Source organism: Heteronotia binoei, chromosome 13, assembly GCF_032191835.1.
Source record: "Heteronotia binoei isolate CCM8104 ecotype False Entrance Well chromosome 13, APGP_CSIRO_Hbin_v1, whole genome shotgun sequence".
In the NCBI taxonomy this organism is placed as follows: Eukaryota; Metazoa; Chordata; class Lepidosauria; order Squamata; family Gekkonidae; genus Heteronotia; species Heteronotia binoei.
The window spans coordinates 49,481,813-49,508,576 of NC_083235.1; the positions used below are offsets into that span (position 1 = coordinate 49,481,813).

The 26,764-nt window shown below is 39.0% G+C and overlaps 1 protein-coding gene across 2 annotated transcripts in view; it reads left to right on the forward strand.

Annotated features, from left to right (window-relative positions):
• Window positions 1–26,764, forward strand: part of CEP112 (centrosomal protein 112) — a 507,150-nt gene that overhangs the window by 34,616 nt on the left and 445,770 nt on the right. For both annotated transcript variants that reach the window (XM_060252333.1, XM_060252332.1), the window contains exons 7-8: window positions 3,361–3,408; window positions 3,508–3,582. In XM_060252333.1, coding sequence (XP_060108316.1) covers window positions 3,361–3,408; window positions 3,508–3,582 — 123 coding nt within the window. The remainder of the gene's footprint in view (window positions 1–3,360; window positions 3,409–3,507; window positions 3,583–26,764) is intronic.

Genomic DNA, 26,764 nt, shown 5'->3' on the forward strand with positions numbered 1-26,764 from the left:
AAAAAAAGAAAGAAAGAAAGAAAAGAAAGTGCACAAGAGGTTTCTGTGCCAAAAGTGGCCCGGCTGTCTTGCTGCCCCTGGGCATACCGACAGGTCAAGCAGGGTCTTTCTCCAGCCTGCCCACTTGCCTCCAAGTCCAACTGAGGGCAGGAGCACCCTTGGCTCAGGCCTGCTTCCGCTGCTGTGCTCACTGCCCCCTGCCCCCTCTGCCCAGGTGCAAGCTGGGATAAGTAGGAAAGCCCTGGCCTATAGGTCGGGGGGGGGGAGGAGGAAGTGTGGGCAGCGGGGCAGGGAGCTGGGGGTGGGTGGGTGGGTTGGGTACCTAGGGTGCCCCAAACCCAGGCACTGGTGTTGCATAGGCCAGAGCTTTTTAGTGAGCAAAAGGCATGTATGCTCCATATTTCAGCCACAATCTTTCTGTGAAGGATTCTGAGGGGTGGGATAGAACAAGCAGTTACTTCCAGATAATTCTCTCTTGATTTATTATGGTGGTAAGGTATGTGGGTGATTGTGTGCAATGGAGCATTAAGGGGGGGGGGGAAATCACATAAAAGTAAGCAGTGTTTACTGCTTGTTGTTCAGTCGCACTGTCAAATCTGACTCTTTGCAACCCCATGGAACAAGTCACGTCAGGCCCTCCTGTCTTCCACCGTCCTCTGAAGTCTGCTCAAATTCATGTTAGTTATATCAGTAACATGTGTTTACTGTTACTTTACTACTAATACTGGCCAAAATGAAACAGTATAAATGGAATTAGGTGGGTAAGTTTTGAATGAATGGGAAGATCAAGAAATCTTTAATAATGAGCCATATATTTGCAAACAGAAGTCTACATTCATGGTATTTAAATATTTTTCTTGGCTATATTCACAATTAGGCAAATAATGCTTTCTGCATGAACCCTTTATGTATTTTACAATGGCTTGTGTTTCAGGAATATTTGAATGCTAATTATTTTGATAAGTTTTTTTACTGTGGTATTTGGGATAAGAGAATCTGTACTGATTAGCAAAAGAAAAGCGATAGTTTAGACACTGAACATCTATAAATCAGTTTATGTGTATGTAATCCAGAAGCATTTAGAGTGTGGCAGTATTAAATTTCAGAGTGTAGTCCTTGTGGTTCTAAAGGCAAGTGAAGAGGCAGGTAGGAGAAAAACATGCACAGTACAACTGAGCTGGTGTAAAACAGGCCACAGCTTTATTTATTACAGCTGCCAGAATATTGATTTGGCATAGGGCATGGATCCAGACACTGGGTAACCCGCCTGCCTGTTGATGAAACCCTTTCCCAGCCTGCATGCTGAAGGGTAGACTTGGAATTGCAAGATCAGTGGTCCCACATGATTCTGAGCCTTGTGACCTGTGGGTGCATCCAAGCAACAGTCCCCAAGGTGGGCATGACACTATCTGGTTCCAACCTCAAGACCCTTAAGGGGGTCCACACTAGGGGAACGAGGCATACTCGCATAGCCTCCCCTCAAATTGATCTGGCCCAGTGCCTAAAACTGCTCAAAATCCAGAGATATGTAAAATAGCTGGCATTTTCCATTTAATAGCTGCATTTTATTTGCACTCTTCTTGAATTTTTTAAAAATAAAATTAAGTGCTGTCTTTGTTTGAAAGTTGGGAGTATGAGACTAACATTTAAATCTTGAAGGCTTGATCCTGTGTTAGTAATTTATATAACTTTCCCACTGAAATTGAACAGCACTTCACAAGGGGAAAAGGGGTCAGGAAAATGTTCGAGGCCCTAGATAATATTCCATATTTAAAGGACCTTGAAGTCAATGTGCTTGAAGTCTGTACTAGACAACAAAATCAAAGATAGCTATTCCTTGTCAAATACCGGTTTGTTTTTCTACACAGTATAAATGGACTTCAGAAAATGTTCATTATTTGAACCAAAAATGATTCTGCTATTAATCTGTACTAGGTTGTATCAGTGTGTTCCTTAGGTAATGTTAGAAGAACAGACTGGCAATGGCTCTTACTTAGTCTTCCAAGACCACAAACACTATAGAGCTAGACAGATAGGTTCATGTCAATCTCCTTCCTATTGCTTTCACTCACCCTCTCTAACCAATAGAATGTGTCTCAGGTAACTCCCTTCTTCCTGTTTTCTTTCTTCTTATTTCCGGCATGCATCAGGAGGAACAGCATGGTGTCTCTTTTTCTGATTTGAACTAAGCAGATGGCCTGCGGCAATCCAAAGCCATCCAGTTAGAATAATTTAGTCACTCTTTCTCTCAGATTCCCTCTCTCACTCATAGAGACACCAGCAGACAGGGTAGCCCAGCCCCCTTTAATAGCCCCTCAAACAGAGTTATCAGGGTTAGGGCTCAAACACTGAGATATTAACTTGTGTTTGTATGTATTAGCTTCCTTGAGACACGCAAGCCCATAGGGTTAAACAAAACAAGAAGTTAATGTTTATTTATAGTACCAACATAACACTGAAAAAGTAAAGTTATATGTTTTGCTTCCATTGAACTTTTGAACTATGGTCTTATTCCCGCAATTGGGATCCTTTGTTAGATAATGACTACTTTCAACCAACTCTAAGCAACTCTTCTCCACAGTTTCACTCAGACAGTCTCCTTTTCCTCTCAGCTCCCAGCTGCTGTTTTCCAACTGTCAACTCAACAAGATTCCATCAGCTCTCATTGGTTGCTTCCAGGGAGAGAAAGTACTTAACCTGTCCATCACAGGGTATTTTTCTACAAACTGGGAGACTCCCAGTTTTTTTTTAAAGTGGAGTATATGTTCCAATTAATTATTTATTGGTACCTTCTTTTCCCAAATAAAATCTAAGATAATTTTCTGACATTTTAAAATGCACACTCTGAAATATGAGCTGGGAAATCTTGAAACAAAAAAAAAGTTTTGAAAGAACAGACATTTTAATGATATCAATCTGATCTAGTAAGGATAATTTTAATTCCCCCAAAATAATACCAATGGAGATGTCACAAAAATTCTTGAAATTAAAGCAGCTGGTGCTACCTGGTTGCCTGGCAACCAAGGCAGTAGAGTCTGGGCCTAGGCAGCTTGGAAGAAAGCAGCAGATAAAGTGGGAGGGGAGAACTGGGGGGATGAGAATGGAGGGGGGGGGCTGGAGAGCAAAAGCTGTTTAGAGGGAGTGAAAAATGGGCTTAGTCTTTACAGATGTGAGTTTCAGAAAATGTTTAGCCACCTTTCAGCTAAAAGAACACTTCCTGGACTAGGTTGAGGCATTTAAATTGAATTTTATCCATCAGGTGTTTAAGCTGTATTTAAAAGATGCTTGCTTCATTTTTTTAACCCATAAAGGATCATAAAGGCTTGTGTTTTAAATCTCTTTTCAATGTCTCTTTTCCAGCTGGAAAATCCCAGATACTTGCGTGAGAAAACTATACCCCTGTCATTGGTAACTACTGCTCTTCTATTTTGGTTTATAATAAATGTTTTTCTACTCTTGAATTATCTTCAAAGTCAATGTTGAGTATTTACACGATTTTTTCATTAGATGTCACCCAAAATTGGAATGGGAAAAAACACTTCTCGGGATGAAAAATCATTGTTCCATATGCATGAAAGAGAGGTAATATTTTTTTTTTCATTTAAACCATCTGTGGACTTCAGAGTCTAAAATGATATATAATTCATATATTGATTCACTTGCATTTTTCAGACATACTGAAAATAAACAATCTCCATAGAAAGCTCTCTTCCATTTTTTCTTTCCTAATACTGAAAGAAAAAAGAATTTTTTTTCTTTCCTAATTCTTTCCTATTGCTTGACAACAACCATCCCCCCTTTTCTGCTCTCCATCAAATCCTCCCATTAATTTGTATGGTGGATTTGTGGAACAGTAACATAAGGCATGTAATAACTTTGTGTCACATTTATTGCTTGATTTCCCCAATGTCGGTTCATAATGACTTACAAACATTTGATTAAGACAATTGTAAACCCAAGTAAAAATAATCCCCAACAGCAAATGCAAACAATTTATACCCCTATAAATGCAATTGGAAACAATATTATTGTATAGCATTTTTTCCAAAAACCTGAACGGAAGTTTGGTTGCCTTCTGGGAGCCCATTCCATAAGGTGCGAATTAAAAAGGAGTGACTTGTATTGCAAGATAGGCAGCTGGGCCTGGGTGAGGGAAGCTGATCCAAGGGTTGCAACCACTGCTCAGGATTATTTTTGTATTAACATCTTTCCAGACCCAACTAGTTTCCAAACATATTGGCAGTGGATCCTATCCTGATCTACCACTCCACTGAGCAACGTTTACTCATTTGTTTATCAAAATATTTACTGACCACCTTACTGTTTAACTTAAGAATGAAGTCTTCCTCCAACTTGAGAGCCTCTTAAGTTGGAGGAAGGCTACTTAGAGGATGGCTGAATTAATCTACCCATTGTTTAGTTTGGAGTGACCTGAGCATATTGATGAAGCCCAGCTCCAAAACTGTGAGCAAATTCTATAGAGATAGTTCTTTAAATACATGCATCCCAGATCTTGTGTGTTCTTTTATTTATGAATCAGAATGTAGTATTTCTTTATATTTTAAAACTGTTTACCAGAAGCAGCATTAAAAAAAACCCCTTAAAAGATATACCTACAGGTGTGTCACTTAATCTAGGAAAGTTTAATGTTTTTGAGTTAACTTTTGAAAACTGGAATAACATGAGATGAGTTGCTGTACACTTAGCTTAAGTGGTTTGCATCTTGCCTTCTAGTTATTTTTCCAGGCTGTTTGTTTGTGGGCTTGCAAACTTGTAGTGAAGTAACAGAAAACCAGTGCACATAGCCAGAGGATACTATGCTCAACTCTAGAGTTCCATTCTAAGACCACTTGCTAGATATGCTTCTTTAGAATTGACCCAAAATACAGAGCTGTCTTTGGCTCTGGAAATACAATTGAATAGTCCTCAAGATGGATAGTCATGTTAGTCTGTCTAAAGCAGCAGGAAAGAGCAAGAGCTCAGTAGCACCTTAATGACTAACAAAATTTGTGGTAGGGTATGAGCTTTCGTGAGTCACTGCTCACTTCAGATACCTGTGACTCAACTCTAGGTAAGCTTGCTAAAGTGATATAGAATTCAGCCAATAGTGCAGGGGTGTCAAACTCATTTGTTATGAGGGCCAGATCTGACATAAATGAGATTTTATTGGGTTGAGCCATGTGTGTCATAAAATGTAATGCCAGGTAGCAGAGATACAAACTTTATAAAGGACGCTGACAAACACAGAGTTTTAAAAAGCTTAAAATAAAACATGCTTAGGACATTAGCACTTGTTGGTCTTAAAAGAGCTTTCTTTGTATCTTTCCCGTGTGGTTCAGGGAACTGTGCAAAGGAAGTTCTGGCTCTTTCCTTCCTTCCCCAGGGAACCAGAAGGGGGAGGAGCCTCAACTATTAGAAGGAAGAGAGGCTTGTCTCAGTATGTCTGCTGTGTGACTGAGAGAGCCTGGCAAAGCAAGCTGTTCCTCCTCCCTTCCTCCCCAAGGGAGGAGCCTCAGCTAATGGAGAAAATAGAAGCTTTGCTTTGTAGCTCCTGTGTGACTGAGCAAGCCTGGCAAAGCAAGTTGTGATACAAAAAGAAGCAAGAGTGGGGGAGAGGAAGCAGATGACTGTTATCGGGGGCCTGATTCAGCCCCTGGGCTGCATGTTTGACACCCCTGCAATAGTGCATTTTGATACAGAAATTCTGCATTTAGGAAATATCATATACCACTATTCCTATTATTATAGGATGTATTTCCATTTTTGATTTGTTACTCTTAGTGATAAGTTGACTAAAGTATGAAAGTTTTACAGAGAGGTATCATTTATGACAGAGATGAAAGTGCTTCTTTTAATTGTATGACAAGTCAAACTCATTGCAGTTGGTAGCTTTTACAGATTATGTATATTAATGACTGAAACTCAAAATGTGTGTATTGGCCAGAATCAAAAGAATTGTGCAACTAGTTATGCATGACTTTGCCTTATGCTTCTCAGCAGAGTTCCCATATCCCTCCATGCCAAACAGCTTTGGAAATTAAAAAGTAATTCATGAAACGCCACCCTAATTGGAAGTTGTTTGTTCTTAACAGCTAAACAAAATCCTGTTTGGCATACAGAAGCCTTTGGGATTGATGAAGTAACTCTTTGCATCCTGACAATTACTTGACTGGAACCTAGTTGCATTAAAGTAATAGCACAGTTGTCTTTCTGTAGAACTAGTTCACAAGGATATTCAAAATAATAGATGTGGTAGCTAGCATAGGCAGTATAATATTAGTTACTACAGGGTGCTTCTGGTCTTTGTATTTTTATTTACTCTAAATAAACTGAACAAATTTTCAAGGATTTAGTATTGCACGCTGTTAACATGTTCCTAGATTCTGTTGGAGTCAGTTTAACTTAGTTCTGTATTAATGTATACAGGATAGCAGACAGTGTCTTCACAGATTAAATTGAGGAATACAGTCTATGCTTTTAGTATAATGGTCATTTTGATACCATGTTATTTTTGGATTCTTGCTGGTGGCTGGTATTCCAGTACTTTTTCCCTTTTGGAAAAAGAGTAATTAAAAGCGACTGCTTCTTTTTGATGTTTTTGCCATGCATGTAATGCAGTCTTAGTGAGATGGCATATTGGTATTGAAATAAGGATCTCAGTGCTACCACAAATGTACATTTAAAAGAAGAAATCTCTCTCAAACCTGTCCCTATAGTATATTTATTACCCTTAAAGTCATTGTGGTTTTGTATTTTCTCCATGCCCTGAGTTATTTTTTTGTTGTCTGTCAATAGCTGATGTATTTTTGTGTGTAGTTTCTGTAAGAAACTTGAAAATTTAATCATAGGTTTGTAAGTAGTTTAAAATGTGACTAAATTGCATCCAACTTAAAAATGAACATACATATATACTAAGTAGTCCCAGAGAGAATTTCCCATTTTTTTCATTCTTATCTCAAAAGCCTCTATCATTTTCAAGATTCTTTATTTTACTCTCTATTCTGCATCCCATTTGTTCTAGTAATTTTTGCATCATATCTAATGTGACAGGTTGGTATGATGAGCTTTTCCTGTCAAGCTTCATTCTGGTACTCATAAAATAAGACCCAAAATGCAAAAGACTAGAAACTGAAAGTGAATGCTTTCAAGTAAAATACTTGTAGAATTTCTGACAACTAAAAGTCAGTTGTCAGAAATTTGTGTCCTTTATCATGGCATCAAAAATATAAAAAACCAGGGGTTTCTGGTTTCAGCGACCCGGTGTTAGGAGCAGCTTGGATCGGCATATCCAGAGCCGCTCCTAAATCAGGAAGTGGAGGGGTCTCCCTGCCTTGGGAGACTCGATTCTGGGACCCAGGAGGAGTCCTGGAAGGCAGACCTCTTGAGCTGTGGGACGGGGGTGACAGCAGTGGCTGCCTCCCAATCCCGGCTCGCCATAAGCCTCACTGTCCCGATCGCCATTTTTAAATGGCACAGGGGTTGACTGCTGGACTTCTACCTTTCTTCTTTTCAACTAGAGATTCTGCATGAATTGGACAAGCTGCATCATTCTTATGAAGACTGTAAGTTCTCTTTCTTTCTAATATCGAACTCTGAGGTATTGTTTCTCCAAGCAGGGAAAGTGGAGAGTTGGGACTGAAGAGGAACTTCGGCAGAGGCAAAGGCTAAGAAAGGGGTGGGGGGTGGGAACTCTCTCTCCTCTGAGGCTTCCAAAAGTTCCTGCCTAATCTGGTGTTGTTTATAACCCTTGCATGAGAAGTGTGAAGCACGCCAGTTTTTAATATAGTAAAGACTTGATGGCTGAATTGAACTGTTGAATTGAACTTGTTTTAAACTTCTTTCTGGAGAAAGACTTGGCTTTGGGAAAGCTGCTTGCAAGTACATATGGATAAGAAGGACAAATGGCATAAGAAGCAATCTGAAGTGCTCTGAACTAATTCATGTGAGCTTCAAACCGACATTTAGACTTTTGTGGGCTGTGTATACTGGACTATAAAATATAATTAGATTGTTGGCTGAAGGAAGAATACCTGTGCAAACCTTTAAAGTGGATTATAAACCTCTGATGGTGGATGTTATGGATATAACCTTTTAAGTCTGGTCCTATTTTTCATATGGATTGAACATTTTTGTTTTTTTATTTTTATACTCATTTTCCCCATTTTTTCCTGGTTTTCATATCATATTTGGAGTTTTTTCTTTTATGTGTTTTACCTTTGTTATTCTTGTTCTGGGACTATCTGGATTAATTTGCTCTGGTTTATGCTATTTTTTTTTCTTTTTTCTCTTGGGCTGTTTGTTTCATTTTTAATTTTTGATTTCACCTGAGGATTACAAATGGGGCATCCAGTCCTGAATTACAATTTATAATCTGGTGCAGTTGGATGAGTTTGCTTAGACTTGGATTTTATTGAGCTACCGTTGTCAGAAGAGACGTCATAGTGAACTGTTGTTGTTTCAGTGAGTTGAACTGTTTTGGCTGGGTGGCACTAAAGATGTTGTGCTAAAAAGATCTTGTTTATTATAAGTTTTATCATTGTTTTGGGTATGATGAATTGTTGATAGTAGCTAGAAGGCTGTTTTCCTAAAATCATTGTATAATACTGGTATTGTTTGGCAGATACTAGCTTATCTAATATACACAGGAATATTGAGATACCAGACTCTTACAATTGGAAATAGATAGAGCTGCCTATATGCTGATGTTTCAAAATGTACCAGAAGAGAAAAATGATTTACAGAAAATACTAAGTGAGGCCTTGGCTGAGATTCTACAGGTGACTCCTCAAAGGATCAAAGAAGAGTTTGATCAAGTCAAGAGTACCATCAAGTTTTACGAGACGGAATAAATTGCCTAGCGAAATTCATTTGAAACTTATAATAAAGAGGACCAGAGATGATATCTTGAAGCAAGCAAGAGATAAACAAATGATCATAGCAGGAAATACAGTGAAAATCTTGAGAGAGGTACCATGGCCAGTGAGACAAAAGAGGAGAGAATACCAAACCTTGACAAGCTTCCTGAGGGAAAGAGAAATACCTTATACATGGCTAATACCGGAAGGCCTCCTTTTTACTTATGAAGAGAACAGGTATAGGATAAATTCTATTTTCAAAGCTCAGAATTTTCTGGACAGAGTGAAGGAAAAAGAGGGGAAGGAAAAGAAGGATGATGAAGAGGAAGAAGAAGAAGAAAGCTCTGGTGAAGAGGACCCAAATGAACCAAGAAATACCAGACAAGATTACAGACTAAAAAAGATTAAAAAGATAGTGATAAGAAAAATTCATAATGGCATCAATAATTTCTATTAACGTGAATGGACTTAATTCTCCTGTTAAAAGGAGGAAGGCTTTTAGATACCTTACAAAATTGGAAATGGATATAATTTGCTTACAAGAAACCCATATTTTAGCTAAAGATCAACACCTTTTGAAAAATAAGAAACTTGGCAGTTTGTTTACAGCAGCAGATATGAATAAAAAGAAAAGGAGAGTAGCAATTTATGTTAAGGATAAATTTAATCCACAACTACAGTATGCTTCGGAAGATGGAAGAATTCTTTTAGTGGAGTCACGGTGGAAAACAAAAACATTCTATTGGCAAATATTTATGCTCTAAATGATCATCAAGAGAAATTTTTGCAAGATTTACATTTTAAGTTATCAAATCTAGAATATGTAGAACATTGCATAGTAGGAGACTTTAATGCAGTTTCTGATAGACAATTGGACAAAAAAAACACATAAACATGCTAAAAGCAAAAGTCCCCAACTACCAATAAGCTTTTGGAAGCTAGTAGAAGAACAGGATCTGGTTGATGTATGGAGAACAAGATATCCAAATTTGAAAGACTTTACCTACTACTCTGCCAGTCATCAAACGTGGTCAAGAATAGATATGTGCTGGCTCTCTGCAAATTTGGTTAAAGATTTAGTTGAAACAGAAATTCAAACAAGAGTTATATCAGACCATAGTCCTGTAATGGTGAAACTCAAAGGTACACGAATTAGAAGATCGTGGAGGTTAAATACTTCTGTCTTGAAAGATAAAGATTTTCTTAAAGAATCTAAGGTTGAAATGGAATCTTTTTTAAAACAAAATATAACTCAAGATGTAAAGATGCAACAAGTTTGGGATACCGCTAAAGCATATTATAGGGGCCTTGCAATCAGATACAGTGCAAAGAAAAACAAAGAAAGAACTGAAAATGTTCAAAAATTAATGTTGCAAGCAGGAGAAGCTGAAAAGAATTTTAAAGTGCAGCCAACAAGACAGGAGTTTCAAAATAAGGTCAAAGAAACACAACAACAACTCAATTTATTACTTATAGAGGAGATGGAGATAAAACTGAGATTTGCAAGACAAAATTTTTTTGAACATGTTAATAAACCTGGAAGGTGGTTGGTCTATAGAATGAGAAAAGAGAATGCCAAAAGAATAATACCGGTTTTGAAAGATGTGAATAACAAAGAGAAAGTTCAAAGACAGGAGATATGCCAAATTGTAGAACAATTTTACAGAAAATTATATGATGATAAAAAAGTTCAAAAGGCAGATTTAGAAGAATATATTAGTCAAAATAGTCTTAATAAATTTACAGACAAACAACAAAAAATTCTAAATGAACCAATAGCAATAAGGGAATTGGGAGACACGATGGCATCTCAAAAGAATGGTAAAGCCCTGGGCCCAGATGGATTGCCTGCGGAATTTTATAAAGCTTATGAGGAGTTCTTACTGTTACTGTTACTAGAAGATATTTGAAAGACAGTGTTAGAACAGTCTGTAATATATTGGAATATTATGAGACCCACCCAGAGAAACAATTGGCATTAATTTGTTTGGATGCTGAGAAGGCCTTTGATAATGTTCGTTGGCAATTTATGCTGCAACAGTTGAAGGGAATGGAATGTGGTGAAAATTTCCTGAGAGCAATAGAATCAATATACTCCCAAAGAGCAAGAGTGATGGTGAATTAACAGAAGCAATTGATATCCAAAAAGGTACAAGACAAAGTTGCCCACTGTCACCACTCCTTTTTGTTTTATGCTTAGAGATAGTGAATAATCAAATAAGAGAAGATACAAGTATTAAGGGAGCAGTGGTAAAAGGTGAACAATATAAATTGAGAGCCTTTTCAGATGACCTGGTTTTTATACTAGAGCAACCAATAGACTCAATTGACTGTCTTATAAACAAGATTAACCAATTTGGTCACTGGGCAGGACTGAAGATCAACTACCATAAAACAAAATTTTTGACAAAGAATATGATAGAGCAAATTCAACTGCTTCAACAAAAATCAGGATTCTTGTATGAGAAAATAATCAAATATTGGTGTACTTATCTCAAATAAATGCAGTAGTTTAAAAATGGACAATTATGATAAACTACTCAAAGAGAATAAAAAAGATTTGGGAAAAGGGCATGATTTGAATTTATCTTTAATGGGAAGAATAGCTTCAATAAAGATGAATATTCTACCAAGACTGTTATTTCTATTCCAAACTATCCCAGTATTTTTAAATAGTGGGTCTTTTCAAGAATTGAATAAGATGGTTTCTAAATATATTTGGCAAGGTAACAAACCAAGAATTAAATTAAAGATATTGCAAGATTCTAAATTGAGAGCAGGTAGGGGGCCTTCCAGACTGGCAACTGTGTTTATAAAGCTTCTGTGCTCCTGTGGGTAAGAGCCTGGATATTATTGAATGACAAGAGACAACTGTTGTTAGGGGGACACGATCTTAACTTGGCCTGGCTTGCATATTTATGGTATCAAAGACTTGAAGGACATTCTTATTTTAAGAATCACTGGTTTCAGAAATCTTTGTACCACACATGGTATTGGTTAAAAATGAAAATTTACCAGAAAATTCCAAGATGGGAAGCATTCACCCCTCCAAATCTTTTAAAATCTAATCAGAGTTACAGATATGATGACCATACAGATATGAAATGTGCTAAACAGGTGGGTTCTTTTTATCATATGTGGTGGACATGTGAGATGGTGAAAGACTATTGGAAAATGGTCCATGAACTATCACAGAAAATTATGAAGACACAGGTTCAATTCAGACCAGAACTATTTTTATTGAATATATTTCCTGAGGACTATTCCAAAGAGATGAGACACTTGTTGGTGCATATTTGCACAGCAACCAGGATTCTTCTGGCACAGAGGTGGAAACTTCAAGAGACTCCGACGAGAATGGACTTGGTGGGAAAAATTCTGGAAACAGCAGAGCTGGACTACTTATCCCAGCTGTTGGCTGGGAAGTCTAAGGAGGAAGCAAGAAAATACTGGTTGAAATACTCAAGACTCTTAAGATTCTTTGGTGTGAACTTATATCTCCTTTCCCCTGTATTCTGTACTATAAGATTCTCTTTGTTGGAAATGTCAATTTGAATAAGTATTTTAATAAGAAAACTTAAAATATAAAAATATCAAAATATTGATGATGTAAAGTTAAGAAAGTATATTAGATGCAAACTTGTATTTTATGGAAGTGTACTATATACAGACTAAGATTAATTTGTAACTATAATTTCTTATCCCATGTTACCCCTTGAAGGCAAGAAAATCTCTTTGGCTATAGATAACTATGTCTGTAAATCTTAAAAAGCAGAGGTCAGGATTCCAAATGCAGCTGGGAGCAAGATTGTAAATAAGACCTCAGATAACTAACTTAGGAGGTGTCTGTAAAGCCTCAGCTCAGCAGAAAGCACCTAAAGTGGTACATGTGGTCTATCTCTTCGATCTCCTTCTGATCTAGGGAGATTTTCTTGACTGGAGAGTCCGCCTAGTCTATAGTTAGCTGTGTTGTGCCTTCACTCTCTGTGAAGATGTCCACCCACCATTACATCTCCACAAGGAACCCCCACCCAAACAGTAGTTGTCAATGGCATTTCATCTGATTGAAGGGAGGTATCTAGTTGGGTGAATATTTTTATGAATTATCTGGAAGAGGGGGTGGAGGGGCTACTCATTAAATCTATTGATGACACCAAATTAGGTGGAGTAGCGAACACACTGGATGATAGGAATATAATTTAATGACATCTGAGCACACTAGAAAAATTGGCAGATGTGAACAAGCTGCAGATCAGTAAGGATAAGTGTTGAGTTCCACATCCTGGTAAGGTAACAAAAATGAAAGAATTGCATACTGGATGGGGGATACACTTCTGAGGATCAGTGTGTGTGAATAATATCTTGGGGTACGGGTGGATTGTAAGTTAAAAATGAGCAGTCAGTATAATGCAGTGGCAAAAAAAAGGTAATGCTAATTCAAATTACACATTATAGTCCTGCTGTACACAGTGTTCGCCAGTACCTGAAGTATTATTGTATGCCGTTCTGGAGGCCTCATTCCAAAAAGGATGTGGACAGAATGGAGTAGATGCAGATGATGGCTATAAAAATGATCAGGGGCCTGGAGACCAAGCCCTATGAGGACAAGCTGAGGGACTTGGAAATGTTCAGTCTGGAAAAGAGGAGGTGGTGGTGGGGACATGATTGCTTTCTAAGTATTTGATATGCTGTCACTTGTATGAGGGCAGGGAGCTGTTGCTGTTGGTAGCAGAGAATAGGACTTGCAGTAATGGGTTTCAATTATGGGAATGTTTATTTCCATTAACAGTACTTCAGCAGTGGAATCAGCTGCCTAGAGAGGTGGTGAGCTCCTCCTCAGTGACAGCCCTCAAGCAGCTACTGAATGAATACTTGTCAGAGATGCTTTAGGCTGATCCTGCATTGAGCAGAGGGTTAGATTAGATGGCCTGTATGGCCACCACCAACTATATGATTCTATGACTTGGGAAAAATCTAAAACAGCAATCCCAGAAAGAGTGTATCATGAATGACTTCTATTCCCTCTAGCTAGAAACACAGCATGATTCATACTTGTCTGTAATTTAGCTATGTTAATTTTGTAGAGATGCAGGATGCCAAGGAGACATTTGTTCCTCTGAAGATAATGTCAGTATTCAGTGTTTTCTTCCTGATGTGGTCTGGGACGCATTCTCCTATTCCAGACAGTGAGCTTTCAGTAATGTGCAATGATCCGTTTCACTTCAGTTAATGCTGCCTAATATGCCCAGAGAAAGAAGACTGAATTTCCTGGGTTATTGTTATTTAAAATTGAGAACGAAGGATCTGGTCTGTTAATAACACATGTAAACATGTGGGCAAGTGCACATGCACAGAGTTTTGAATGTGTGTAATTGTCTTGTGGCTGAAGTAAATTGGTCAGCTTTGCTGGTGTTACTCTGTGTATCAAAGCCTCCTTTCACATACGGTCACTGAATTAAACTTGTTACTTTGTGTATTTTATTTAAGATACAGCTGGGCTCTTAAATGGCCATGTTTGTTTGTTTATTTTAATCCAGATTATGTTGACTCTTGTATTTAATCCTAACAGCTGCTCATATTTTAGTTTGGTTTTTTTTCCATCATGGCTGTAAAACCTGATATGATCCAGCAAGCTGAATGAGGGGCCTTGAATGAGCGACTGGATGGTGACTCTCCACCCGGCCATAGGCCTTACAGGGTTACCTCTGAAAATAATTACCACTCATCAAGGCTTATTGGTATAATGGAAATATTAATGATTTACATTGTGATCTAGGTATGAGCCCTAGTGAAATACAGATAGAAGAACATTTTGCAAATTTGAAATATTACAGAGGCCTTGATATGTTCTCTTCAGACTATCATAGCAGCAAGTCATAATTACTCTAGTTCCAAACATGAATTCCTAAACATGATGCTCATGAAGAACGTTGGATAAGGAGAATTAATTCCATATTGAAACAGGAAATTAAGAAACATATATGGGATAACACTCCCTAGCTTTCTCTGTTGTTCAAAATGCTGAAATCATTGTTGCATCATATGAAATAATTCAGATGGTCATTTTCTCAGGAATTTATAGCTTTTCTCAGGTGAAGGAAGACTGACTAGTTTCAGCTGTTACATTTGTATTTATGTATTGCAGTTGTCTCCAAACTTTATGAGCCTCTGGGCACATTTTGAATTTTGAGACCGTGTGGCAGGCATTACTATAAAATGGCTGCCACAGGAGGTGAAGACAAGCCAAAAATGACAGCTACAGGCAGTGGAGACAAGTACACATACACGGAAAGAGCCCAGGGGGACATAACATGCATGTATGCACGCACACACACACACACACACACAATCAGTGATGAAAAGGGAGGCTAAGACACACAGAGAATATAACCAGAAGGAACAGAGGTGCTTTGCTGTTCTGATGCTTCCCAGCCTGCATTGCCTCACTGCTGATACACAGGCTTTATTTCCGCAATCCTTCAGTGAGCTGTGGAGAGGATCCAAGTGAAGGAGGATCCCTTTATTTATGTAAAGGCAGTCAGTCACTTGTTTTGCTTTCACAACGGCCTAGCCTACTTTCCTGAAGCAGATGGCAGGTGCCTGAGGAAGTGCCTGTGGGCATCACGTTGGGGAACTCTTATTTATGCTATATACACTGTAGTCTCTTGGTGATTAATGTTTGTATCTCAAGGATTCAGTATGAGGAGGGCATTTGTCACTTTTTGGATTGGCCTCTCCCGTCTGTCAAGGAGAAGGACATACTTTAACTGATTGCTTTTTTGGGAGGGGGCTGTAGCCTGCATTTACTCCAGAGCAGACCTGCCTAATGGTGAGGAAGCAGGCTCATCTGAGCTCTAGAGAGCTTAGCTCATAGGAGTTGTCTTTTTTTCTGTCTACCAGCCTGAAATATTCGTTATCTACAGATCTGGGGATAATACATGTACATTTCTTCATAAATATGCCTTCAAATCATGGGGCAAAGGGACCCTTTGTTCTGTGCATAAGCAGACATAAACCAGGTGAATGCCTTGGGAGAGGACTCATAGTAGCAGATGATGCATTGTGCAGGGGGTTGGACTAGATGACCTTGGAGGTCGCTTCCAACTCTATGATTCTTAGAAGAGAGAGGCACTACTTGGTGCCAGTGTGGAGTATGTCAGATGCATAGCAGCTGAGCTCCCAACCTGTTTCCCCCCTGCCCAGCTTTTAAAAATCATGAATTTGTCTAATCTCTTACTTCTGGACATGGAAAACAATAGTGGGCCCCAAAACAAACCACAGCATTCTACTTTGAAGGGCCTAACCAGCTTTTGTATGGCAGGGGACTTAACAAGAGAAAATCAACAGATCTTCATTGTGGCCTCTGTGCTTCACACCTTTGGAATTAGACAATGCCTTCACCAATTCCAATGGTGATAGAAAGCTCCAAAGCGAGGATTTTTTGTGCCCATCCACTGAGCATGCTCGGGAACTCCACTGCACATGCGTGGGTGTGAATGTGATAAGGATCAGAAAATCATACAGTTGGAACGGGCCATACAGGCCATCTAGTCCAACCCCTGGTTCAATGCTGGATCAGGCTAGAGCATCCCTGACCAGGGTTCATCTAGATGCTGCTTAAAGATTGCCAGTGAGGAGGAGCTCACCACCTCCCCTGGTAGCTGATTCCTGTTGAACAACTCTTACTGTAAAAAAGTTTTTCTTAATATCCAGTCAATACCCTCCTATCCTTAATCTAAACCCATTATTACGAATCCTCTCCTTTGCTGCCAACAGGAACAGCTCCCTGCCTTCCTCTAAGTGACAGCCCTTCAAATACTTAAAGAGACCAATCATGTTCCCCCTCAACCTTCTTTTCTCCAGACTGAACATTCTCAAGTGTCAGGCTCTGTTCATTAATACTGTTGCCAAATGCTGATTACTAACCATATTGATCAATACCTAGATGTGCTCACTAACACGGGGGCCGGGGTAGTGAAGAGGGAGGGGGGAAAGTAGAGAGTAGCTTCCCAGGAATATCAAAGGTTGCCAAGGTCTCTTTGAAGTAGAGAGTATGTGCCAGATTCTCACCTCCTCCCCTAGAGGTGGCAAGGACATTGCCTCCAGGAAATGTAACCACCAACTGAAAAGATAAGGGGGAACGTTGAGAAAACTCTCACATGCAAAAGCAGCCTTTTGTTTTGGGAATTGAGGGGTAGAGGCAATTGCTTTGATGTAGAATGTTAAATACCAATAATTTGAACTGTTCTCCATCAGTTCCAATGCCTACCAAGCTGGAGTAACTCTGAAGTATCCAATAAATGCAACTTTGTTTCAAATACCAAGTCTGCTTATTTGTGAGCTTTAATGAACCCACGCCTGATACCAAGTTCCTCAGCCTTTCCTCATAGGGCTTGGTCTCCAGGCTCCTGATCATTCTCGTTGCTGTCTGCACCTGCTCTGTTCTGTCCACATCCTTCTTGAAATGAGGCCTCCAGAACTGCACACAATACTCCAGGTGTGGCCTGACCAATGCAGTTACAGCGTAATGATGACATCTTGTGATCTGGAAGTTATGCCTCTGTTGATACACCCCCAGATGGCATTTTCCCTTTTTGTTGCTGCATCACACTGCTGTGTGACACAGAATGTTGGACTGGATGGGCCATTGGCCTGATCCAACATGGCTTCTCTTATGTTCTTATGTTCTTATTTAATTTATGGTCCGCCCGTACTCCAAGATCTTGTTTACACACGCTGCTACCCAGAAGTGTATCCCCTCATGTGTGTTTCTCATTTTTGTTACTGAGATGTAGAACTCAGCAATTATTTTTTGTTATATTGCAACTTACTCACGTTGCATCTTATCCACTTTTCCAGCATGTTCAGCTCTCATTGAATTCTGACTCTATCTTCCAGTGTATTTGCTACTCCTCCCAATTTGGTGTCATCTGCAGATTTAATGAGTAGCTGCTCCTCACTCTCATCCAGATCATTGATAAAAATATTGAAAAGTACATGGTCCAAAACTGAGCCCTGTGGCACCCCACTGGACACCTTCCTCCATTCAGATGTAATGCCATTGACAACTACTCCTTTAGAGCAGTTCTCCAACCAATTCCATATCCACCTAACTATCCTAGAGTCCAGTCCACAGTCCTCTAGTTTACCTATCAGAACATGGGGAACCTTGTCAAAAGCTTTACTGAAATCCAGGTAAACAACATCAACAGCATTCCCTTGATTCAGTAAGCTCATAATTTGATCAAAGAAGAAATGTGGTTGGTCTGGCAGGACCTGTTGGGGACAAATCCGTGCTGACTCCTCCCGATTACCAGGTTGTTCCTTAGGTGCTCGTAGATTGATCCCTTTAAAATCTGCTCCATTATCTTCCCTGGGACAGAGGTCAGACTGACTGACCTCTGATTTCCTGAGTCATCCCTTCTTCCTTTTTGAAGATTGGGATGACATTTGCTCTCCTCCAGTCTTATGGCATGTCTCCTGTCCTCCAAGAGGTGTGGAAGATGATTGACAAAGGCTCTGCAAGCTCTCTGGAAAGTTCTTTGAGCACTCTTGGGTGCATACCATCCAGCCAGGGGATTTATACTCATTCAATGCAGCCAGGTGCTTCTCAACTACTGATTGTGGGCTGACTCAAAGTCACATCAGCAGGTGCATGTGGAAGAATGGGGAATCAAACCCAGTTCTCTCAGATAAGAGTCTGCACACTTAACCACTACATCAAACTGGCTCTCTCCAATTTGCTCCAGGCTATGCCTCATTGGTCTGGACACTGATTTTCTTTAACTATTGGATAGGTTTAAGTTTTTATGCATATCTTAAGTTGTGGTTTCAGAAAATCTACTGTAGGTATACATTAGTTTTTGAGAAAGTTAAGATGTTGCTGTATTACCCATGGGTTCTATTGATTCCTACAAGCAATAATTGTGAACAAAGGAAAGCAGCTTTATTCAGCTTAACAGAAATAACAAGGATAATCCCTCACCCACCCAGTGAGTTTTATAAGATAAAAAGGCTACTTCACAAAGCCAGGCAGTCTTCCAAGGAACCTGGCTGGAGTCAAGAATGGAGTGCAGAGCTTCCCTGCAGCCTTCACACAGCTCAGAAGTCTCTGTCCTCTCTCGCTGAGGCTTCTCTTCCAAGCTGCCTTCTGTTTCTAAGCTGTGCTTTTTCTCTCTTCTCTCAAAGCTTCTTCTGTGTTCAGAGCTGCCACCTGCTTCTTCTTCTGCTTGCTTCTTACCTACACCATGCTCTCATCCCAGGTGTTCTTCATCTACAGTGCCATGTAGAATTTAACCCCCTGCTGTCCTGGGATTGCTATTCACAATGGAGAAGGGCTGTATGGCTCACCACCTATCTCCTCATGTTTACAATTGTAATTTCCACTACAGTTGCTTCTAGGATTTACTAGTAGTCTCATTATTATATTAAGTCTCAGTTTGGTACTGTTACCCTGTCAGAATTATAAGTATTTGCCTTTGATCTTTATTTGGGGAAATTAGCATCAAAAGGCGGAGCATAGCAAGAGGTAGGGCAAAGCAAGGATCTTTTATCTTTGTTTATGGAGATAGTCCCAAATAGACCCTCTTATTGTAGCCAATGACCAGTCCAATTATAATAAAGCAAAGTAATTTTTATTTAAAGAAAATAATAGTAATAATAATAGTACTTTAATACAAACTCAAAACAAAATTTAATCTAACATACAATATCACAAAGAAAAATAGTAGTTAGCAGGGCTGAGAGCACGGTGGGAAGAGGTTCATAGTTACCTGTTTGAAGAACAGTCCATGTGGGGAGGGACAAGATGGCCAGTATCTTGGGTATATGGTTGGATCCAGGAACACACAACACACAGAGCATGAGCAAAGTTGAGTCTGTTTGTATCCAAAAATGTATCCTGAAGGTATGGCTGGGTGTGTTAAGTGGTTTATACAATAGTTTGATGGGATTTTCATTGAGTAGTGAGGGTGTTGTTCCAAATATAGATGGGGAAAATATTTTAATAAAGTTTGCCTTTACAAAAAAAGAGTTATGTAAAAATATTAAGTTTGTAGAATTACTGGAGTGGATCTTACCTTGGTCCTTCAGCTACTCTGAGCAAAGTTCATTTATGTATCTTTTAAAATATTTAAAGTCCACTTTGTCTGGGGACAGAAGCAAGACAGAATGCCTTTGATGAAGAGAGCCATGGTGCCTGGCAGCTACTAGGCAAGCATCAAGACTTGTAGAGAATGGAAGGAAGCCTCTCTACAATCAGTTCCAAGAGGCACAGAGTTTCTCACCACAGGAATAAGAGGAGCTCTTCCTCATCTAATGCATGGTGAGAGTGTCTTTCTGGATCATTCTGATCCACAGTCTTGTCCTGGATTAAAGGACATCGATTCTACAGAGTTTTAGGGATAATGGCTATAGTGGTATGCAACAGAAGGGCTAATAAGCCACAGGAGGCAAAACTGCATGAAATAGCCACCTCCTCACACCTTCTGGGAAGAAGCAAAGTTTGGAGGGGAAATGGAACGGCACACTAACTAAGGAAAGCCCAGGTGTTTACCAGTCCTCTTCATCCTTCAGTGACAGCTACTTGGTATTTAAATTGGCTGGGTTGAATAGGGTAACTGGTTCTTTGCTTTTAATTTCTTTCTGTATTCATAAACCAACCTAACAGTAATTCAGTGGGAGACAACCAAGGAAATCCAGGGTTGCTTACACAGAGACAGACAATAGCAAATCACCTCTGTTTATCTCTTGCTTTCAAAACCCTATTGGGTCACCATAGGTTGTCTGTTATTTGATGGTACTTTCCACCACCACAATAGCAAAGTATGTGCATTTTTAGAACCACATCACAGATCTGTGCAAATGTAATGGTTAGCAGCCAGCAATGACTGGTAGCTTCTTTCTGTCTATTTTGGCATTAGGCAGTTAGAAAACTGTCATCTCCTCCACCACAATAAATAAAAAATGTGGGTTCAAAATGAAGCAACAGAACAAGGGCATGCTGGTTTTTAGCAGTTCCAGAGCAACTGAATACAGATGGTAGAATATGCTTTGTTTTGAGAAAGTTCCCTTTGAATTCCACCCATCCTGAATGCAACCCATTCACAACATGAACAAAGGAGTGAAGTTTCTGTTTACATTTTGTGCAACAGAAAACCAAACATGTTAGGAACTGGTTTTAAACTCAGAGTGGAATATGGAATACAAACATGCCTAGCTGTATTATTTTAGTAGTTATAAACACCTTTCAAGCAATTGATTGTAGCTGATGTGGACTGCAGGAATTTTCAAGCATTTTTATGTTTTATGTTAGTATCTCTGTTCCTCATATTCTGGGTTAATTGTTTTAATCCTCTCATTTTCCTCCCAACAGCTTTTTAAATCAATGAGTATTTAAATTCTAAATGAAAGTTTAATAAAGAAAATATGTATGGATTAGTTTTTTATAGTAAAACTTTATTTTTGAATTCCTTTTTTGACAGTTTCAAATAAGCTATTCTAAGTGAAGGCATTTCATATTTGGAACACTTTGTAATGGTTTATGTATAGTGTAATGCCATCTTGTGGCTGAATAAATTTGATGCTAGGTAGAGTAGCTGAAAGGTAAGCAAGTATTACTGTCATATTTTCAAGGTTACTTATCACCATTGGATAAATTAGAGATTTGACTGTACTCCTTAGCTTTGATCATGCAGTGTTTTGTTGCTGAGTGGTGGCCCACACTGTTGTCTTGTATTAAGTAGAATATACTTATGGACAAATTTTTAGGTAGAATTTTGATTAAGAGTGAGTTTTGTAGAATGCCAGTACCTTTGTAGTTGGAATGTTGCAGACTTGAAGAAAAGGGAGGAAACCTCTGTTTTGTTTGCTGGAATGGCTTGATAGGTATTGCTCATTTCAGCATACTGTTTACTAATTAATTGTCCCCACACAGAATACCTGCTTTGTATTTAAGAGATGTTGCAACTTTTTAATAACTACTGATGTATGAAAACAATTTTGTAACATCAATACTGAAAATGCTACCACTTATGAAATTATTTTCTCATAGGACTTAATAGGGCATGCCAGGAGAACTGCCCAACTATCCTTCTATGCAGGGGTCGTTTTGTAGAAAAATAGGTGGTGGAACTCATCCAGGGATTGTTATGCAGCTGCACCTACTATTCGATGGACCTCTCAGAAAGGTTCAGGAACTGTGCTCCTGTGAGCTCCCTCTGAATCTGTGGCCTGCTTCTATGAGATTCCAGAAAAGGTATATCTAGTGCCTTGGTGTCTCCAGCACCCCAAAGGACTAGGGAGTTTAAGATAGGAATTAACAGTTGTCTTGAGCTTTGTTGGGCCTCTGAGAAGTTTCTAATTCTTCCCAAAATAAAAATATGTGAAGGCAACTGGGTGCCAATTTTTTTCAGAGGGTAGCCATGTTGGTTTGCAGTGGAATAGCAGGATTTGAGTTCAGTAGCACCATAGAAACCAACAAGAATTTTATGGGATGAGTTTTTGAGAGTCATATCCTTAAAATCTTCCTAGTCTCTACAGGACTTGACTTTGGATGCTAAACTGGTTGTGATACATAAGTAGTACTGCATTTCTTAGTAGTACTGCCTCGATATCTTCCCAAGGTGAGATTTCCCAAGTAAATCTTCTTCTCCAAGGCTCTTAGGATCAGTTATCCAGGTTTATGTATCCTAACTCTGATGCTGGGTGGTCAGTACTGTCTTGATCTTCTTGTCATGAGTCTAGAGGATCCTCTTAACCCTTAAAGTTGTTGTTGCCTCTCTGTGTTGGTTCAGGGTTGTCACTTCTGCAATGATGGCTGAATAACTCTTGAATATGAAGCCTTATTATAACATTCGTTGTCTTCAGCATGATCATGAAAAATCATTACTTTAGTATCTGTAATCATGCCTGCAGGCATGTGTCATGTTTAATGCCTGTCTTGACTTATGAGATATCTTTCAGACCTATGAAGTTGTAATATTTTTCCTGGAACACTCATTTTAAGGGGATTATTCTTTGACCTTTTAAGGCAGGGGTGTCAAACATGTGGCTTGACGGCTAGATCAGACCCCTAGAGGGCTCCTATCAGGCCTGCAAGCAATTCACTGTCATCTGCTTCCTTCTCTCTCTCTTGCTTCCTTCTGCATCACAGCTTGCTTTGCCAGGCTTACCCAATTGCACAGGAGCTACAGAGCAAAGCCTCTGTTTTCTTCATTGACTGATCAGCATATGAAGCAACTTATGTACAAAAGCTCACAATGCCTAGCCATTTCATGTTTTCCCCTGGGTCTTAGACTCAAAGCATTGACCATGAGATTTCTGTAATGAGTGTCAATAAATCAAAAGTAAGTTTGCAACTTATAGACACACACCTGAACAACACCTGATCAGCATACTCAAGATTGCTTACAGCATGGGCATTGTTTGCAATAATTCAGACCAAGAGGTGTCAGTTATTAGAAACTGTTGAATAAACAAAATATTATTGCAAGAATGCTAATCTTTTAAGCATTTTTTAAGTTTTTTAAAAAACCTTTCATTGTGTTTGTTTTTATTTTTTAGAAAGTTTAAATCTTCACTAAGTGGTATTATGTTTTATGACATACATGACCTGGCCTAGCAAGGTCTCAGTTATGTCAGATCTGTCCATCATAAGAAATGAGTTCAACACCCCTGCCTTAAGGAATGATGGGGGTTAAAAAATACTGGGTACAGACTACCTGCCTACAGTTGTATTCTGGAAAAAAGTCACTTATGTTTTACTATCACGATTTCACAGGAAGGCATCATCTTTCATGATGAGAATGTTTAATCTTATATTGCTGAAATCCTAATATTTACTTTGTAGCTCTTCTTATTCTTGATATTACTTCTCAGGTGGTTTTGTAGTATTGCTTTTTTTGCCACTGACTCATTCATGTCTTAGTTATTGACATATGTACTGGAGGCTTTTGAGACAGATCAAAGAGTTGGTTTAGTAGTTCAGGGCAGGTTTTTAACTAGTACAGCGTCCAGATAATTGCCAAAGAGCTAGGGCTAAGTCTCCTGCACTTTTATTACTCTATGTTGGATGTACTTGGACAGCCTTTAACACCTACAATAGAGTTTTGTTACAATTGTGAATATAGGTGGTTTCCCATAGAACACCACCAATTAAAGTTACTTGTCATGTAGAAACAATGTCAAAATAAGAGAGAAACCGATATTCTCCAGTTTGGCTGTTTTCCTATTAGTACATTTTAGAATTTTTAATAGATGTTTTTCAAGTGGTTGATTACGTTCATGGCTGCAAATTAGAGATTCTGGAAAGACAAAGAGGCGCTGTATAATATAGTAGTACACTGTCTTTTAAATGCTGATGAAATCCTGGAAACAAATGATAGAAGATATTATTGTATTGAAGGAATAAATTAAAGAGAGAATTTAATCTGCATTGCTGGTGCTGGTGGGCTATAGTATAGCTTATTTTTGCAGCTAACTCAGAGTTGCTCGCTGTGGCCATCTGTTTGCTGTTTGAATCTTGGAGGTAAAAATCCAAAGTGCTTAGACTGGAAGAGGAAAAACAGAGCTTCAGGTTGCTCCCTACCAACATATTAGCATAGCTGATTCTGGGAAAGTGAATCTCATCTGTGTACCTTATTTGACCACAAACACAGGCTTTAAGTAACCATGCTTAGAAACCTCTCTCAGTGGCTGATCAAATCCTCCCATTTTCACTGGAAACGGAATCAAAACAGCATCTCTTTCCCAAACAAAGAACCAGTTCTCCTGGCTTTTCCTCATGTACTTAGTACAGAAGGGAAGATTCTTTAGCACAGGAAGCATTATCATCTTGTATGTACAGCAAGTGCCTCTTGGGATGCAATTGCTGATGTCATACAAGTAATCTTGGCCAATAACTTCTCAACATTTGGTAATTGGCCCTTCACTTATGACAGCCATTTTGAAAATGAAAATTGGGGAAAGGTTGGTTATGATGCTATAAATAGTCTCTCATACAGGTGAAGCTGCTTTATATTCATCCATCCAGCTCATATCTTCTGCTCTGGCTGGCATTAGCTGTTTGGTTTCCCAGGTTGAGAAAATTCTTTCCTGGTACTAGTTGTCTGAAATATCTCAACTGGAAGCTGAGGTCATCAACATGCAAATCATGTGCTTTGTTACTGAGCCACTGCCCCTCCCAATATCTATTATATATGGCACAAAAAAAGATTGTGTATTAAGGGGGAAATTCTCAAGGTTCCCAAACAAGGGGTTCAATGGAAACTTCAGCAGAAAAAAATGTAAGTAGTTTGAACTACAGAGAGATAGTCTATATGGACATTGAAACAGTTTCTCTGAAGTTCTAACAGGCAGCCATGTATTATATAGTATCATCTTCCATCTCTAGTTACCCTTTGACGAATTTACTATGTTTTCATTATCATTTACTACATATACCAATTATATTTTTAAATGCACATTCCAGCACATGGTTACTAAGGCAGCCTATCCCTAAATGTTACATGCATCTGGTTGTGGTTATGATGGTATCTCCTACCCATGATCTTATCTCTGAGGTCTAGGTCAGAGCAGTCTCTACTGCACTAGTTTATCTTATTGAGTACAGCACTAATCCTACCAAAGGCAGGCACATACATTCTTAACATAACATCTCCTATGATGCTAGCAGAGTTCAGGAAAAGTTCAGGAAGATACAACGATTTCAATTTTTTTTTTAAGGTATACAAAACAGAGTCATTTTTGGTTCATTTCTCAGTCAGTATGCAGCTTGGCTTATTCTCCTCCTTGTACTACTTTGGCTTCTGTTCAAGTTGCTGCTTGTGCTGTTGTGCTGATGTTACTCTAGCAATAAGCAACTGTCCATTTTCTCATTGATTGTCCTTGATAAGAAAATTCCTACCAATATATTAAGTGAAGTGAAAGAACTGGCAAAACTTGAGCACAATCACTTTTTTAAAAAGAAGCCAACAGTTGTGTTCACAATGAAAAGCAATAGCTAATCTGACTTTACCAAATTGTGTCCATGTCTGCCAACTAAAAGGGGGGGGAGGGAAAGTGACCCCATGTCATCGTTTTTACAGTGCAGTTAATTGTAAGTTTTAATTGTTTTATTTATGTTGTCAACCACCCTGAGCCTATTTCAGGAAAAGGCAGAATATAAATTAACTAAGTAAAATAAAATGAATAAAGATCAACAATTAAAATTTCTTCAAATACATTAGAAGCAGGAAACCAGCCAGGGAGGCTGTGGAGCCCTTGAATGACCAAGGAGTAAAAGGATTACTAAAGGACGATAGAGAAATAGCTGAGAAACTGAATGCATTTTTTGCCTCTGTCTTCACTGTGGAAGATTAGAAGTGCTGGCCCACTCCAGAACTGCAGATTTCGGGAGGGATGTTGAAAGACCTGAGTCGGATTGAGGTGATGAGAGAGGAGGTCCTGTGACTGATAGACAATTTAAAAACTGATAAATCACCAGGCCCCGGGTGGCATACATCCAAGAGTTCTGAAAGAACTCAAATATGAACTCATGGATCTCCTGACAAAAATATGTAATTTTTCATTCATTCATACTGCCTCCATTCCTGAGGACTGGAAGGTAGCTAATGTCACTCCCATTTTTTAAAAGGGTTCCAGAGGAGATGCGGGAAATTACAAGCCAGCAGTCTGATGTTAATACTGGGAAAGTTGGTGGAAACCATTATTAAAGAGAGAATAAGGAGGCACACTGATGAACAAAAACTATTGAGGAAAACTCAGATTGGGTTCTGTAATTGGGTTAATCAGAATATTGTTCTGCTGTTTTATATGGTTTGAATATTTGGAAGTGACAGAACCCGCACAGGTCACTGGAATGCAGCCCTCGTCAGTGATGGCTGGACCCCATGCTTTAGTCTGGTGGAGGG